This window comes from Caretta caretta, chromosome 2, assembly GCF_965140235.1.
Source record: "Caretta caretta isolate rCarCar2 chromosome 2, rCarCar1.hap1, whole genome shotgun sequence".
Taxonomy (NCBI): Eukaryota; Metazoa; Chordata; order Testudines; family Cheloniidae; genus Caretta; species Caretta caretta.
In genome coordinates, this window is record NC_134207.1 from 179,249,244 (window position 1) to 179,266,720 (window position 17,477).

General features: G+C 41.8%; 1 protein-coding gene across 1 annotated transcript in view; it reads left to right on the forward strand.

Annotated features, from left to right (window-relative positions):
- Window positions 1-13,672, forward strand: part of LOC142068397 (uncharacterized) — a 66,918-nt gene extending 53,246 nt beyond the window's left edge. Inside the window, exons 7-10 of the mRNA XM_075124743.1 lie at window positions 5,336-5,631; window positions 8,968-9,273; window positions 10,442-10,513; window positions 11,727-13,672. Coding sequence (XP_074980844.1) covers window positions 5,336-5,631; window positions 8,968-9,273; window positions 10,442-10,513; window positions 11,727-11,869 — 817 coding nt within the window. The 3' untranslated portion in view covers window positions 11,870-13,672. The remainder of the gene's footprint in view (window positions 1-5,335; window positions 5,632-8,967; window positions 9,274-10,441; window positions 10,514-11,726) is intronic.
- The last annotated feature ends 3,805 nt before the right edge of the window (window positions 13,673-17,477 follow it).

Here is a 17,477-nt window from a genome sequence, read left to right on the forward strand (position 1 = left end):
TCCAATCAATAATATAAGCACTAGTTTATGTTCAGTACACAACAGTATTTATAATGACATTGTCTAGGAGATGTCATTTTCTTAACTATATGTTAAGAGCATGTTGAAATGTAAAGTGAAGTACAGAGATTGTGATTTGACAAAGGGCAGAGAGGGAGAGCCAGAAAAAAAGGCAAATCTCCTGAGTCCCACTCTGGTGCTTTAATCACAAGATCACCCTTCCTATCCAGGCACATTGGAGATCACAGGACTAAATCCTGCTCATCCACTGAAATTAATGAAAGTGTGTGGTAACCAGGAATTCACCCCACTCCATTTGCCCTGCTGTGATATATGTCAAGGAGAAAAACATTTTTGGTAGAAGAAGGCACAGGAATTTAACACTCACACAATTAAGTGGCCGACAGCAAGCCTTGTTTAGATTGTGGGCACTCAATTAAAAATATGAACTTCAGAATTTTAGTATGATAAAATTCATAACTTGATAATTCATTTGTTTTTGTATAGGATTTCAAAGATTTGAATATAGAATAAAGTTCTTTGGCTCGGGCACCAAGTCGGTGATTTCAAGTAAGTTTCTCAAGATGTTTTCCATGCTTGTTATCCAGGACAAAATCAAGTTATTCATAAATATACTGGGTGAAATCCTGCTTCCACTAAAGGCAAGGGCAAAACTCCAATTGATTTCACTGGGGTCAGAATATCACCCATAGTAGTCTCTCTAATTCAGAACGAACCAGTTACACTTGCGTAATCAATGAGAATGATGTAAACTGCTTGGAGAACTTGTTTAGTATTGTCACACTGTGAGATGATTATGCAAAAATATTCTGAAGTGGAACCACCCAATGTTAGCAGTAAATGTGAAATGTAGAACTTATGGTTTTTATACAATACCGTATATTTAGCACCCCATCATATGAGTTGTTGAGCTTCTTTAATGATCATTCATTTAAATAGGAGTTGAGGATGGTCAGCACTTGGAGGATCTGGCCATTAGGTAGCATTAAAAGGTACCTTTATATTCGTAATAACTTAATGCAATTGTGTTTTCTTTCCTAAAAAAAGCTCCAGTTCAGGAAGGCACTTAAGCATGTTTCCATTCATATTCAGCAATGTATTTAAGCAGGCACTTAATTAAAGGCCAAATCAAGGCCAAAATGCAGTAAATCTTGTTTATTTTTTACATAAACACAAGGCATACATGATAGAGTAATCCTTTTAATGAAATACGATAATTGATCCATAATATGATTCTCAATTTTTTAAAGATGATTTCCAATTATTAAAATGTTTTATCCGTGTTTGGATTTAATGGGATTGAAAGAATTCTGGGTCTTTAATTAAGCTTATTCTTCCCTCTAGATACTGCTAAATCGACCTTGCTGGGTGCCTAGTCCCTGAGACAAACAAATATTTCTGACGAGCAAATGTTTTCTGTTGGGGAATATTTCTGTTTACACCAAATGGCAGAAGTTAGCCAAAATAATTGTCATGAATATACCTAATTTAAGAGCTATATTCTACCCTCAATCTATCTTTATCATTAGGAGCACAATGGTGGAATGGTGGCAATATGCAGGTGAGCATGTGGACCCTAATGTAAAAAGTAATTTGTTCCTTTCCACAACTTATTTGACATGCCCAATCTTAACCATGTTTTATCAGATTTATTTTAGGGGCAGATTTTCAATGGCACGCGGGTGCCCAGGAACAATAGTTAGATGTCTAAGTGTCTTTTACCCATTTGAAAATTGCCTCCACAGTTTTCACATTATTTTACATGCACTCTCCTTATTTACAAAAAGAAAAGGAGTACTTGTGGCACCTTAGAGACTAACAAATTTATCTGATCATAAGCTCTCGTGAGCTACAGCTCACTTCATTGGATGAAGTTGCATCCGATGAAGTGAGCTGTAGCTCACGAAAGCTTATGATCAAATAAATTTGTTAGTCTCTAAGGTACCACAAGAACTCCTTTTCTTTTTGCGAATACAGACTAACATGGGTGCTACTCTGAAACCTCTCCTTATTTACTATTTTATTGCAAGGCCAGAAAGCAATTTAAATAGTAAATCAGATTTTTTTTTAAAGCTACAACTACTGGTTCGTCAATATAAAGATACTAGATCTGTACAGTATTTTGCAAAGGATTTGCTCACTGTGATACTTCTAGTGGCTATATTTTCAAAGTGTTTGGCTCTGGTACCAAGGTCATTGTAACAGGTAAGTTATGTGGTAATTACAGTAATGCAAAGATAAAGAGGCTTATTGTGATCATTAAAAATATTTTTATCATAGGTAAGGTCAACAATTGTACGCTTGATCTTGTGAAGTAGTGAGCACTTAATATGAGGTGCTAAATACCATCAGTTCCTGTAGACTTCAGTGCAAGTTAGGGTTGTTAGCACTTCATAGGATCTGATCCCAAATACATCAACTTTTCAATCCCAGAGCAAACCTGCAATTTTTACTGATAAATTTAAAGTAGATTTTTTCAAGTTAATTAATATTTCTAAAGATCAGCTGTTAAATGTCATTTTTCAGAGTATGTGCCGCCATAAGGATGCTGGTCCTTGGTCCAATTGCAAAAATGTATCTTAGCTTTGATATTACTCAAATTCTTTAACATGCATAAAATTAAACAACTCTGAAAGAAGCAACATCATGCTTCTCAATTAAAACAAAAGAAGCAATCTCTGAAGTAGTCAGTATCTTCATAGCTGAATTCTTGCAGTTACACCAGTATAAGCAAAATAATTCGGCCCAAGAGATTATGGTCTTGCGTGAAGTACCTTGGCATTACAGGCAAACTGACGCTTCTAAGTATTCTTAATAGTGTTTCATAATATATACTTGGGGTCTGAGTCTTCTTTGCCTTTCTCTTGTAAGCCATTTATGCTCATGAAAAGTCAATGGGAAATGCTACCATTCTGATTAAGTTGCATGTTACACCCAGTTTGCATTGGAATAACTGACTGCACAAACACAGGACAAAGGAAAATCAGGTCCTTACTCTCTCAGAATCATGCTCTGCACATTTATATAAATCAACTAGAACGATCAGTCTATTTTAAAGCTCAATTCACAATCAAGTTTACCTTAGTACCCCCTAGTTATCCTGGTGATGTGGGACAGGGTCATTTAAGTTGAACATATTCTAGCATCTGTGCTCAAAGCACATAGTTCACTAGTCATGGTGTATCAACTTAAATTATATAAAAAAAACAAAACCTTACAATTATATTGTCTACGATGGAGCCTGGATTTCATCCTAATTTTTTTCTCTCTTGTTAAGCTTGTAGGGGCAGGTGAAAGGTTTGGGAGAAAGAATGTGCACTGAAATCAAGAGAGCCAATATTTGTGATTATTGTGTATGTGATTACCCAATTAAAATAAATACATCGTCATAATTAATTCTAAAAATATCAGTTCAGGATCAGCATGTTGCTTTAAGTGAATATTGTATGGTATTAAGAATGTAGATACAATTTGGTTAGCATTATAGTTTACAATGGACAGTTTTCCTAAATCCTCTTACCTGTATAAGATCCTGCACTCTTTGACAGGCAAAACTTCCATAGCTTTACCAGCTGTTTTGACTGTGTAAGGAATGGAGAACCATGTCTGTGATATGTGTAGATTATTTATTACAGCATGAAGAGCTAAGATTGCTCACTTGATTTATCAGTGTATTAAACTTGTAGGATACAATAAAATATTTTAGTAACAAAATATCTTCTCAAAGAGAAATATCAAATATTGTCTAAGTAAGTTCTTGAAAAAAAAAAAAACACCTAAGATTCAGACCCTTGCACAATTCTAAGTAATGTTCAAATGAAATTGTGACCATTTGTGCCCAGGGCTGAATTTGACTCCACAGAACTCAATGGCAATGACTTTGGGGCCAGGATTTTACCCATGTTGTATAACCGTACTTCTTAGCAGGGACAAAATTATTCACAAGTATACTGAAGAAGCAGAAATTGCTTTTAAAGTCATATGTAGTTAGCAGACCTGATTTTGCTCTCACACTAGTTATTCCTCTTTTTAAACTGACTTCCTCCATTTATTCATTCAAAATGGAGCTACTCCAGATTTACACCAGTGTAAGTGAAAACAGGGTCAGGACCTACCAGAATTCTTCAGAATTCTTGCTTCGTGGAATAGATGAGTAAAAAGATTTGGAAACAGAACCAAGCTTGGCGCTGTCAACAAGCATGACATAGGAATAATGGTGCTTCTCTTATTGTATCCATTGAAGTGCATCTAGTCATCACTGAAGACGTTAACATTAAAATGATATAACTGGATTCTTCTGAACGTAATATTCTAGAAAAAACCTGGTACTAATGGCAGGCTCAGTGCAGAAGCCAAAGACTGAATTGAATGTGGAGACTAAACTGTCCCCTCTCATCTCTAGAGGTTGTCCTTCCAGGACAAAACTGACATGGCTCGGTGGGATGGTGTGAAGAAGTTTCCCCTGTCCCTGCCTGTGTTGTATCTATTCCATGAAGAAGGGATTCAGTCTACAATGCTATCTGACAACTTTCACAAGTACTTAGTCATTTTATTTAAAATAAGAAAAAAAAAATCACCAAAACTTTACATTAAGTTTTGTGAAAGAAATAAATGCAAAAATATTATTGATGGATTATTATTGATCCATTATATGATGGAACTTACTTGGGATTTGGCAAAACAGAGTGCATTAAGAACAGAGTGATCAGTGCAGATTAGTTATAAAGTACAAAGGAGCTACTATTACTGATATTTTTTTGATAAGATTCTCAAGTAGTCTAAGGTTGGTTTAAAGTGGTTTGCTGCCTTTTGAAACAGTTCTAGGAATTGATTTTTGACATTACCGACTGAATATAACAAACTCTTTATAGAAAAATATATAAAAGTATCTGATCCAAACCCCACTGGCCCTAAAAGACCAAATCCAAACTTATGGCAGAAAGTGATGTGCAGTTGTGAGCAAAGAATATTCAGAGGACAGGTGTCCACCTGAAAAAACTTTATCACGATAGGCACTGTTGCTGGCACTTTTAGCAGAAATACCAAGAATTTAAGGGATATTAAGAATAATTTACCATCTCATCCTTTAAAGGTGACCTTTGCAAACAGATTTCAAATGCATTGTTAGGACCAGGTGAGAAATCCAGCATGAAATAAAAGATTCTCCAGTAATGGTCAAAAATCACCCATCACAATTTACAACAACATTATTAAGAACGGGACAGCACACTGTAGAATGCTGAAGTATTTTCAATATAGGTAGTTTCCAGTGCTGTCAATATGGCACCTTTCACAAGCACTAAATTCACTTTAGTTTGGGGGTGTCAGAGGAATACAGGATCAAGCATTTGCCATTTTGTAAGGAAAAGCCATTTAAATCACAAGTCTCGTATATTAAAGTGATTCTATCAACTTCTTTTCACAATTACACATCAAATTATATGAAGCTATATTGGGCCATATGGAAGCTCTGTGGGCCAGATCCTCAATGGAGCGCCTTTGATTTCCAGCAGCTGAAGATCTGGCCCACGAGTTTTTGCAAAGCACATGAACACAGTGACAACAGTTATTTCAAAGTCTTCGGATCTGGCACAAAGCTCATTGTTTCAAGTAAGTTCTATGGTAGCGTAGAGAAAATGTTACTTGTGATAATATAAAATTAGAGACTGCAGAGCACAATTTATTCAAAAAGGATAACAGACAATGGAAACGTGATATGCAATCTACAGTAGAAGAATGAATGTCTTTACTATCTAAATGTGAGGTTAATGTACAGAATTCAGAGTAAAACAGATGAATGATCACATTGACAATTATTGATATAGAGGGTTTTTTTACTAATCCTGAGTCAAAGCTGGGCTGTTCTCTTGTGTAGGGGTCAATACCCCAGACCAGGAGAACATCCATAGTTCCATCCTCTGTGGGGGGGGCAAGGCAAAGAGACTATACTAGGGTACCCCTGTGCACCAAAGAACTGTGGGGATCAGGGATAGGTGAGTGGTGAGGGCATGGAATGGCTAGTGGGTCTGTGACTAGTGAGATCAACTGGCCAAAATGCCTGCTCAGTGGGTGGGCAACTGCATGGACATTACTTAAGCTCCTGGGCTATGATGCTCTAGCTAGGATGGGGGAAAGATTTAATCTTCCTGTCCAACATGTAGCTTTCTTAGAGAAACCCCCTTTCCTCTGCTTAGTGTGGTGACCAGGATTTAGCCTCCCATATCACAAGTATGTATTAGTCAGGAGATGTAAGATGTTAGGAGTGAAATCCCAGCACCGTTGATGTCAATGGGAGTTTTGCAATTGACTAGGATTGAGCCCGGATTTCATCCTAATTTTTTTCCTCTCTTGTTCAGGGCGTAGGGGAAGGTGAAAGGTTAGGGAGAAAGGATGAGCACTGGAATCAAGAGAGCCAATATTTGTGAATACTGTATATGTGATTACTGACATGAGCATTTTAGATTAGTATTGTAATTTTCTATTGCACAAAATCAATTCAAATTCATACTAAAACATAAATGCCATCCCAAAAGAGTGCAGGGGTGCAGGAATAAAAAGGGTCTGATCCAGCATCAAAATTCCCTATATTTTAATAAGTATAGAATTGAGCCTGTAACATGCATTGTGAGCCCAGTCCTGAGAGGTTCTGATCTGCCACTGACTTCGATGGGAGTTGAGGCAACTCAGTACCTCAGGATCAGAGTCCCTGTCAGTTCTGGACTAATTTAGGCACACTGCATGGTCCAGCGGGTTTCTTCCCCAACATATTGAAATACTGTTGTCATAAGACACGGAATTTTCCAAATTTTGCAACAATTAAATCAGTGATTGTTCTCAACAACAAACACAAGCAATATGAAGGAAGATATTCTATAGTCTGAATCAAATTCTCCTCTCATTACATCAGTACAACTCAATCTCTGCTCTCTCGAGAATTTGGCCCAACATATTTTGTAGCCTGTCTATATCAGCGAGACTCTACGCAACACGTGCTTTAGAAAGTCGAACTAGGATTTGGCCCTTGTTGCATAATGATCCATAGGGCCAGCTACATTTAGGTTGCTAAAATATGCATCTCAAAGTATCTCTCTTCTTTGTCATTGAGACTTCAATAGGAATATAACCAATCCCCAAGCCTACTGGCCTTTTACGATTCCTTTTCATTATACTGTCTTTTTTGGTCTACTTCAGTATTTATGATTTCAGGCGCTTGCACAAATTCGGGGATCAAATAATATTTTTATCCTTTCTAGTTCAGACTTTTAATAAAAATATTTTGGTTCTGTTTTATCCATTTATAGCAGGCAGCAATTTTATAAATTTCATGAAGTGATTTTTTTGCAATTTTTTTTGATCAGCTCTATTCCAAGAGTGACAAATTTAATACTGTGGCAGAATTATTTAAAAATAATTCAGGAGATACAGCAGAAGTTCACTTATTGGCACTTTGCTCATCAGTTTCGGGATTTGGACACGAGCAGCAACATTCTCTCTATTCCTCAGATTTGATCGCTGAGTTCTGTTGAGAGTTTCATTGTTAATAATTCTTCAGAGTCAAGATTTTCAGAAGTGGTTGACTAAAGTTAGGCTCCTAAATACTTATTGGGGCATTTAAGTGGCGTGACTTTCAGAGGTGTTGAGCCTTAAGCATAATGCTCCAATACATTGGCCAAATACACGAACAAAGACATTTCAGGATGCATCATCCTTGCTAATTTTGGAATTGATATTTGTCATTGAGGGATACATGTTAAGATATTTACTGTAATTTCCCAAAACAGCATTCAGCAACATTTCCCCCGAAGTTGTATCGGCCGGGTCTACAATAGAATACATCTTGTATGTTCTTATATCATTTTAAGGTGAATAATTGATAAAAAAAATTTCAAAATGGTTCCGTTTCTTAGTGTGGAAAAGGCTTAAAGATTACTTTTCTAACTCTCATTTTAAAGGTGCTAACCCAGGTGCTTAAATAGTATACACAGTTAGTTCAGGGCAAATTAATCTCCTGATAGTATATTCTAGTGATTTTTAAAAAGAGGCCTTATTAAAAGGTTTGTGGAATCTTTAATATCCTCCGCTTCAGATACATCTACACTGTAATAAAAATCCCATAACACCAAGTCTCTGAGCCTGGGTCAATTGACTTGGGCTCGTGGGGCTCAGGCTTTGGTGCTAAAAACTGCAGCGCAGACATTCAGGCTCTGACTGGAGTCTGGGCTCTTAGGCCACCTCCGTTGCTGGGTTTCAGAGCTTGCGCTCCAGCTCAAGCCTAAATATCTACACTGCAATTTTTAGCAGCACAACCCCAGCCCTGAAAGTCAAAATCAGGAGACTTGGGCCAGTTGTGGTCGTGCCGCAGGTCTTTTATTGCAGTGTAGCTGTACCCTTCCTCTCATTATCACGGTGTCTTTTATACACAAATTTTGGGTAAATAAAGGGGAGATTTTCAAAGTCACAAATATTTTGAAATGAACCAGAACATAAAGATCTACTCAGCATTCATTCAACAAGTGTTTAATATATTTTGTGTTTGGAAGCTAAGTTAGTAGGCACTCTCACAGATTCTAGTGTTCCACAAAAACTTGCATTCAATTCAAGCATGTAAACTTCTGCAATTCTAACTCCCTAAAGCTCTAACTCATAAGTGGACAATTTACTCCTATCTTCAGAATTTAATAGGCAGTAACAATATATTATAGAAATAAAGTAGTTAAAATACATTTGGCAACGAGATATAGTTCTCATGCTGAACTCACAGTTAAGATTGTGCGCTTGAGTGCAATTTGGAGGAATTGGATGCAAGAAATGAAATTGCTTCTCTTCCACTTTCAAATCTGTGAATTCTTTCTTTATTGTTTCAAAAGCAAAGTATGCAAAGTATAATGCAATTCTGAATTTACTTAATTCCTAACAAATTCATTTCTCTCTCCAAAATGAATCCAGACATACAAGCAAAATTCAATTCCAGAAAGATACAGGTCCTGCCTCCTTCTTCTGAACAAGATGGGAAAGTATCATACATGTGCCTCATTCAGGATTTTTACCCAAATGTTATTAAGGTGACTTGGGAAGACGACAAGAAGAATGCAGAAGAAAATGCAGTGCATGAGGAAATTTGGGACCCTGATGCCAATCAACAATCATACTCAATGAGCAGCTGGCTGACCGTAGATAAAAATAGCAACAAGAATTATCGTTGCAAATATCAACATGAAAGCAAAGAAGGTTCTCGCCCAATTGAATCTCCAGGTATATACTATATTATTAAAACTAGTTCTAGACATATTTAGAGAGTTCACTGTTTCTTTACAATAAAAGAATAAAATCTATTACTGTTCCTAAAAGCATTTGCGCTCTCCATAAGCTGAAGCTTCTCCATCAAAAGCTCAGTTTTGGCTCCTCTCCCCCAGTTTAAAATCTTTCTATAATGAATGAAAATGTTGGCTGAGATCCTCAGCTAGTGCAAAACAGCAAAACTCCACTGAAGTGAATGAAGCTCTGTAGATTTACACCAGCCACGGACCTGGCCTACAGTGTTTGGTTTTGAACAAGGGATACATATTGCAACAAAAGTAATAACACACACAGCACCTAGCTTATTAAAACAGACCAGAAGAATTACACAAAACAAAATCAAAAACATAATCCCTTTTCTCTTGAATTAAGAGAAGTAATTTCTGTTTGGTTCTTATCTGAGACACAATAAATTAATTGCAGCAGATAAAAATGTCTCTCTTTCAAACGTAATGGAAAAGAGGGGTTTATTGACCATCCCCCTCTTGCACATCAAAAATACCTAAGAGATGGGCCTTAGACTGTATCCTCATCAGGATTATTTTCTTCTGTCTCTTGTACAGCTAATAGGCAACATTACCACTACCCAGAATGCCAACAATCTCAGACTGCCTCAAGCTCGAGACAAAATCAGGCGGCCAGGTTTTTATCCCCCTAGTATACATACACATTGCAAAGGGGCAAACTCAACTGAGTAATTTGGCGGGACAAAATGCATCTGGCTCGACATAAACAAAAACTTGCATACACAGAAAAGCCAATGTGTAGACCCTACAATCAGATCTGCTAGTCCAGACTCTGGCTCCCATGCAAATGCCAAAGATTTCAAGCGGGCTCCTAACAGGCACAGGGCTCTGCACTGCCTGAGCATATGCATTTTTCCCTGTTTTAGCTCTAGTTGGCTTTCAAATCAGTTATGTGCTACTGAGCATTTATTCTGTGGATAGAATCTCGGTGCTCATTTTTTAAAATATAAACTTTCCATATTTGAGTCACTGTAGTTATAATACTTTCACCATCTTTCTCTTTGAACTTCTATCAAGAAAAGTATGCCTTCATTTTCAACAAGAATCCCATTTGACAATTAAAGTCCTCTTTACATGTTATGCTTTTATCCTTTCAGACACCCCCGTAGTGTCTCAAACCACAGAAGGCTGTATCAACAAACCTGAAAACGGCACCACGCTTTCCACAGGTAATTCTGTCCCAATTCTCATTTTCTATACAATACAGTTAAGAATTAAGCACCATTTGACATGGTTAAGACAAAAATGAAAATATTCTCTCTTTTTAAAATGTCCAAACATAATTACTCTAGATGTGGAACACTGCTGTAAGCATAGGCCCCGACTCTGCGGGTGCTCCGGGGCTGGAGCACCCATGGACAAAAAATAGTGGGTGCTGAGTGCCCACCAGCCACCTGCCGATCAGCTGTTTGGTGGGCCCAGCCGATCAGCTGCTTGGCAGCAGGTGGGAGGCATTGGGGGGAGGGGCCGGAGAGGGGGGGAGGTAGAGGTGGGGTGAGGGCAGGGTGCGCTCAGGGGAGGGGGCAGATCATGGGGGGAAGAGGTAGGGTAGATGCTGGGCCATGGGGAAGGGGGAAGAGCAGGGAGGAGAAGAGGCGGAGCCAGGGTAGGACCTTAGGGGAAGCAGTGAAGTGGGGTGGAGCACCCATCGGGAAAGGAGAAAGTCGGCACCTGTTGCTGTAAGTTAACATCTGCTGTGGGTTACCAAAAAGGTCCAAAACCTAATCCCCACGGCAGCTCAGGTTACATGCTGTAGAAGTCCTGCTGAAATATATGTTTTGGTGGGATTTGTTATTCTTTGTTAACATGCCTCATGGGTCATTGTTCTTTAAACTACATGTGCCACTGGTCCTTAATCTAATATTTAACATGTTAAATTACAAAAAGTATTCAAAGCCAAACTTTTCAAATGGGGCGTAAAGGTGCTGAAAGCTTGAAGACCCAACTGATTTCAGTGTAATTTCAGTACTTCTGAAAATCAGACCACTTGATTAATCAGCTGCTTAGATGCAGACTCAGAACAAACGGAGGCACCCAGGTCTGAAAATTTTGGTATAAAATCATGGCAACAGCCTATTTATAAGAAGCACTAGCATTCTGCTTACTCCTTAGCAGACACCAACGATGCCAGCCCTGAGAGTGCCTCTTTGTTTGTCTCAGTTCTGCTGGATGGGGAAGGTCTGATCAGAACGTAGACCTCTTTAGAGGACACAATCAGATACTGATTTATGCATAGTCTGATTAGGTGGTATAATTACGGCAATCAAATACCATGTATACCTTACGCTATCACACATGGTTTTATAGTTATTTTTCTTTGTGGCTATAGAATATGCAACATTAACCACTTGTTGTTCTTCTTGTTGTTGTATTTTGTTGTAGATATTACAGACAGTTTCATGCACAGGACGGCATATTTAATATACATTGTCCTACTCCTGAAAAGCACTATGTACTACGTCATCGTACTCTTCTTCATATACAGAATGCAAAGTCCAATCAAGCACCGGGGAAAGAAACCTTAAACTTCTCCTTACAACTTCCAACGTCAGCATTTGTGTCTGAAATTTACTTTCCTTTGCCATAAGCCTGTCATAAGAAACACCTTCTCCAAATATTAAGACATGCATTTCAATTTGATTTGGTTGGCTATTTCTCTAATTAGCACAGATGGCTTCATAGAATCATAGAATCATAGAATATCAGGGTTGGAAGGGACCCCAGAAGGTCATCTAGTCCAACCCCCTGCTCGAAGCAGGACCAATTCCCAGTTAAATCATCCCAGCCAGGGCTTTGTCAAGCCTGACCTTAAAAACCTCTAAGGAAGGAGATTCTACCACCTCCCTAGGTAACGCATTCCAGTGTTTCACCACCCTCTTAGTGAAAAAGCTTTTCCTAATATCCAATCTAAACCTCCCCCACTGCAACTTGAGACCATTACTCCTCGTTCTGTCATCTGCTACCATTGAGAACAGTCTAGAGCCATCCTCTTTGGAACCCCCTTTCAGGTAGTTGAAAGCAGCTATCAAATCCCCCCTCATTCTTCTCTTCTGCAGGCTAAACAATCCCAGCTCCCTCAGCCTCTCCTCATAAGTCATGTGTTCCAGACCCCTAATCATTTTTGTTGCCCTTCGCTGGACTCTTTCCAATTTATCCACATCCTTCTTGTAGTGTGGGGCCCAAAACTGGACACAGTACTCCAGATGAAGCCTCACCAATGTCGAATAGAGGGGGACGATCACGTCCCTCGATCTGCTCGCTATGCCCCTACTTATACATCCCAAAATGCCATTGGCCTTCTTGGCAACAAGGGCACACTGCTGACTCATATCCAGCTTCTCATCCACTGTCACCCCTAGGTCCTTTTCTGCAGAACTGCTGCCTAGCCATTCAGTCCCTAGTCTGTAGCGGTGCATTGGATTCTTCCATCCTAAGTGCAGGACCCTGCACTTATCCTTATTGAACCTCATCAGATTTCTTTTGGCCCAATCCTCCAATTTGTCTAGGTCCTTCTGTATCCTATCCCTCCCCTCCAGCGTATCTACCACTCCTCCCAGTTTAGTATCATCCGCAAATTTGCTGAGAGTGCAATCCACACCATCCTCCAGATCATTTATGAAGATATTGAACAAAACCGGCCCCAGGACTGACCCTTCGGGCACTCCACTTGATACCGGCTGCCAACTAGACATGGAGCCATTGATCACTACCCGTTGAGCCCGACAATCTAGCCAGCTTTCTACCCACCTTATAGTGCATTCCTCCAGCCCATACTTCCTTAACTTGCTGACAAGAATACTGTGGGAGACTGTGTCAAAAGCTTTGCTAAAGTCAAGAAACAATACATCCACTGCTTTCCCTTCATCCACAGAACCAGTAATCTCATCATAAAAGGCGATTAGATTAGTCAGGCATGACCTTCCCTTGGTGAATCTGCTTGAGAGCGAACAGTTTTATATGTGACCATATTTCCTATTTTATTATTTTAATTTTGTAACTGTGGAACTTCAAGGGCTGAGGCTACACTCCTTGATTTCAATAGGAATTTTGTATCACAAAGTAGTGCAGAACCAGTCTCTTAGGCCCTTATCCTGGAAAGAACTTTTTGGTTGTGGAAAGGCCAACTGCATTCAGTAAAGTCAATGGGAAAACTCGTCCCATAAATATTTGCACGTGTGGAGTATTAATCTAGAACTTAAATTTATTTGTTATTTCTTTCTACTAAGTACACTTATTTGCTTTATAAAACAAAAACAGGCTTCTGAAATATGACTAATATTTTTAACTGAAACATTAATCGATTTTAAATAAAATTCAGCATTGCAGAATTCTGTCCAGTATTTATTTCTTTCAAGGAAATCAATTCTAGGAACTGCAAGGGAGGATTCCATAGTGGTCAGAGACCCATTTCTTTCATCCCCTGCACCCAACCATGTAACATATTTATCTAGCTTTTACCACAGTAGTATCTGAATGCCTCACAATCTCTAATGCATTTATCCACACAACACTGCTGTGAGATAAGGAAGCAATATTATGCCGATATTACAGATGGAGAACTGAAATCTGTAGAGACTAAGTGACTTGCCCAAAGCCACATGGAAAGCCTGTGGCAGAAGACAGAATTAAACCCGTGTCTCCCAGGTCCCAGGCTAGCACTAAGCACTAGACCATGCCTCCTCCCTTCAGCCCCAAACCTGTCTCTGTCCCCCTCTCATATCCAGGTCTCTCATATCCACTCCTCCCCTTCAGCTCCTATCCTCCCCCACATCCATGCCTATACACACCAATATGCCTCCCTCTGCCGCTCCCTCTAGTCTGATCCACCACCCGTTAACTCCAGTCCAATTCCTCCTCTGCTGGCCCTAGTGTCCCCTCCTCACCGCACTGTTTCCTGTACCCCACTGCTTCCCCCCACTTCTGCCAACCATTCCCCCCTCCCACTCTGCTTCTTCTCACACTCTGGCTCCTGCACCTGTCTCTCCCTGTGTTACCCCCCCTAACCCCCCCCCGACACACACACACACACACACACTCCTCACCCCTCCGCATTCTCAGTCAGGCTGCTTCCTCCTCCTCATCCCCTGGGTGCTAGCGGCGGGGGTGGGGAGGCACTGATCACACAGAAGAGAGCGGGTCCTTGCTCTCACATCTGGTGCTAAAGTGGCCTGCAGCAGCAACAGTGTTGTCAGCCTCAAAACTTGAGGTTTTGGCAAACACGTGTGAAAAGTAGCCCCCAAAATCACTGAGGCTGGTGACACTGCTCCTTCCACACTCCCCCTCCCCCAGCAGTAACACTCTTCCCCTCCTCCCCACAGCACTCCAGGACATAAGTCCCAACCTTTCCAGTGGCTAAACTGGGCGATGGAGATGGAGGGGCCGATGAGCCAAACCTAAGTAGTGCCATGACCCCATGCGCTAGGTCACGATGCCACTTGGTGGGGGGGCCTGTGGCAAACAGGGGACTGTGGGGGTCAAAGGGCAGTCACGCAAACGCCAAGATTTGGGGAGTTCTGGGAATATCGTCGCATCCCCGCCCCCGCAGTAACCCCCAAGGGATGTACACACACAGGCTGCTGTTCTCCCTGGCTCCTCCCCGTACCTGTGGCTGCAGCATCCCCTTCTCACACTGCTCGCTCCACTGCCTGCCTGGCTCTCTGTTGCCTGGTCACCCCACCTCCCACCTCCTCCTCTTCTGCACACGTATTGAAAGCAAACAAACGTGGTGGCTAAGGATACAGCTGTGTCACGCTTGTCACCACTGTCATGGACGCGAGAACTTTTGCTGTTATATGACCCTGCCCTGCTGCCACGCATACATTTACTGGGATAAAATTGTACCTAAAATCATGGCAGTGGCTATGGGCAGGCGGCCGTTCCCCTGGCTCTGCCCACTGAGACTCCACGCCACCCACCATTGCCCGTGCAAAACGGACCTCACAATGAGGCCTCAACTCACGGCTCCTGTGCCGGCTCAGGCCCGGCTGCTTTCCGTGAGCCAGCTGCAAACACCAGGCCTGGCCCCGCCCTGGGCTCTACCTGCAGCCATTCCCCCCATACCACAGAGAGGGGCACCGTTGGGACTGGGGGCTGCAGCTACTCAGCCTCTCCCCTCGCTCGCTGGTGCTGTGCTGCATGGGGGGAGGGGCACAAAGCAGCAGAGGAAATAGCTCCAGGTGGGAGGAGGGAAAAGGTGCCACCACCCGCTGGATGAAACAGGCGCTGGGAGCTGCTGCCCCTGTGCGCGCCGTGGGGGCGTCATGGCAGCAGCCGCGGCTCACTCGCACGTGGGACAATTCGGGGTTTAGACCCCTCCCCCACATCCCCACCCAGCTGTGCACGCGCCGTGGTGGCTGCTCATGCACAAAGGCCACCCGTGGCAGGAGGGACAGGGCCCTTCTGAATCACCCAGAGATCACCCAAAGGGTCATCTGTCGCCAGCTTTAGGGTTATTCGGTTGTGGGGGGAGGTTTACTGCCGAAGCCTTTCAAAAGTCGCCAAGTCTGTAAAAAATTGCCGAGGTTGGCAACACTGAGCAGCGATTACAAGGAAAGTCCTGCTCAGCCCCCGAAGCACCAGCTCAGAAGTTTTGTGGGGATGCCACATGGTCAGACTGACCACATGTCTGAACTGGGAGGGCGCTAGCTAGAGCGTGCTTATTGCAGATGGAGTCTTCAGGGACTGGAGCTGCCCAACTTCAAAGTGTCTCCTGACATGTGCAAACTGAAATTTTTTCAAAGGCTGATAACTTTGGCCAAACCTGGGCATTTTTCCCACCGGCATTGTAAACAACACAGGTGTAAGAATTATTTTGATGTGGGCAAAAAATGGATTTTCCTGAAATCTACTTCTACAAATGACTGCACCGTTTTGCCAAAACTAATTTTTTTAACATCAGCCTAAAGCAGAAAGCTGGCATGGAAAGGTTCAGCCAGAACAGTTTAAGTTTGGCAAAGGTATAAGCAACTGAAAACAGAGTCTTGTAATGGGAAGTTTCAGCCAATGTTAACTTACAGTCATCTATCTGTAGCAAGGCAACGACTCACCAGGGTGACACCTCCTGCTGGTCATCTGGGAATTAGTTCTTTCCAGAGTATGGAGCGCCCTCTGCAGACTCCATGTCCCTCCCAGACCCCAGTGCGCTTTACCTTGGGGTGCTGCCCCAGCAGTACCCCACCACACTCTGGGTCTCCCATCCCAGGGGAACCCCCAACCCGCTAAACCCATCTTGCCTCAGTAGCTACTGCCAGTCATCATCTAGCCCCCACTCAGTAGGGAAGACTGCAGTCTGTAATGACCACTCATCACAGGCAAGGGGGTAGGGCCAACTACCTCTGCAACCCCAGTACCTGTGCAGGCCTTCACCAAGGCCTGCAGCCTGGGGGTTTACCAGGAAGGAGAAGGAGCTCCTGCTCCTGCATCTTCAGCTCCCAGGCAGACAGCCCTTCTCCCTCCAGGGCTAGAGTGAGCCTCCTCTTCAGTTCCTGGCCCACAGCCCTCTTCTCAGGACCAGCTGGGCCCTAATTGAGCTGGCTACAGCTGTGGCTGTTTCCCCAAACAGCCTAGGTTTGCTGCTTTCACTCCTTTTCCCCAGTCACAGCCCTCTCCAGGGATGCTTTTATTCCCTGTTCTGCAGGAGTGGGGTAGCCACCCAACTACACTATCACGAAAGTGTGCCATCTATAATTAAAATGTTTGTCTATATCACGCACCTTGAAATCCAGGCCCTGCCAGTATCTGTCTCTTACCACTTCATCCACCTACAAAAAACCCATTTTTATTAAATGTAAACATCTATGTTAATGTATAATTTTGGTCACACATTTAAAATAGAAAAAGTCAGCAACAGGAGGAGGAAAGAGGATGATTCTTCTATTCCTCCTTTATTCACTGCTCCTGGGTCCCAGAAGTGAGGAGATTTTGACCAGTCCTTACAACCTATCAAAGAAACCATTGGTAGTCTATAGCCTTCAATGTCTTATTTTATATTGTTATTTATCGCTCATCACTGAAGTGGCGGAGTGGTGATGCATTTGGGTGATCCCAGTTGGTATGAGCAAGGGTTGTCTAAGCTGCTTCAAAAGGAATGGTGTTAAACAGCTTCCCTTCCTACAGTTGCAAGTGTTTTGGAGG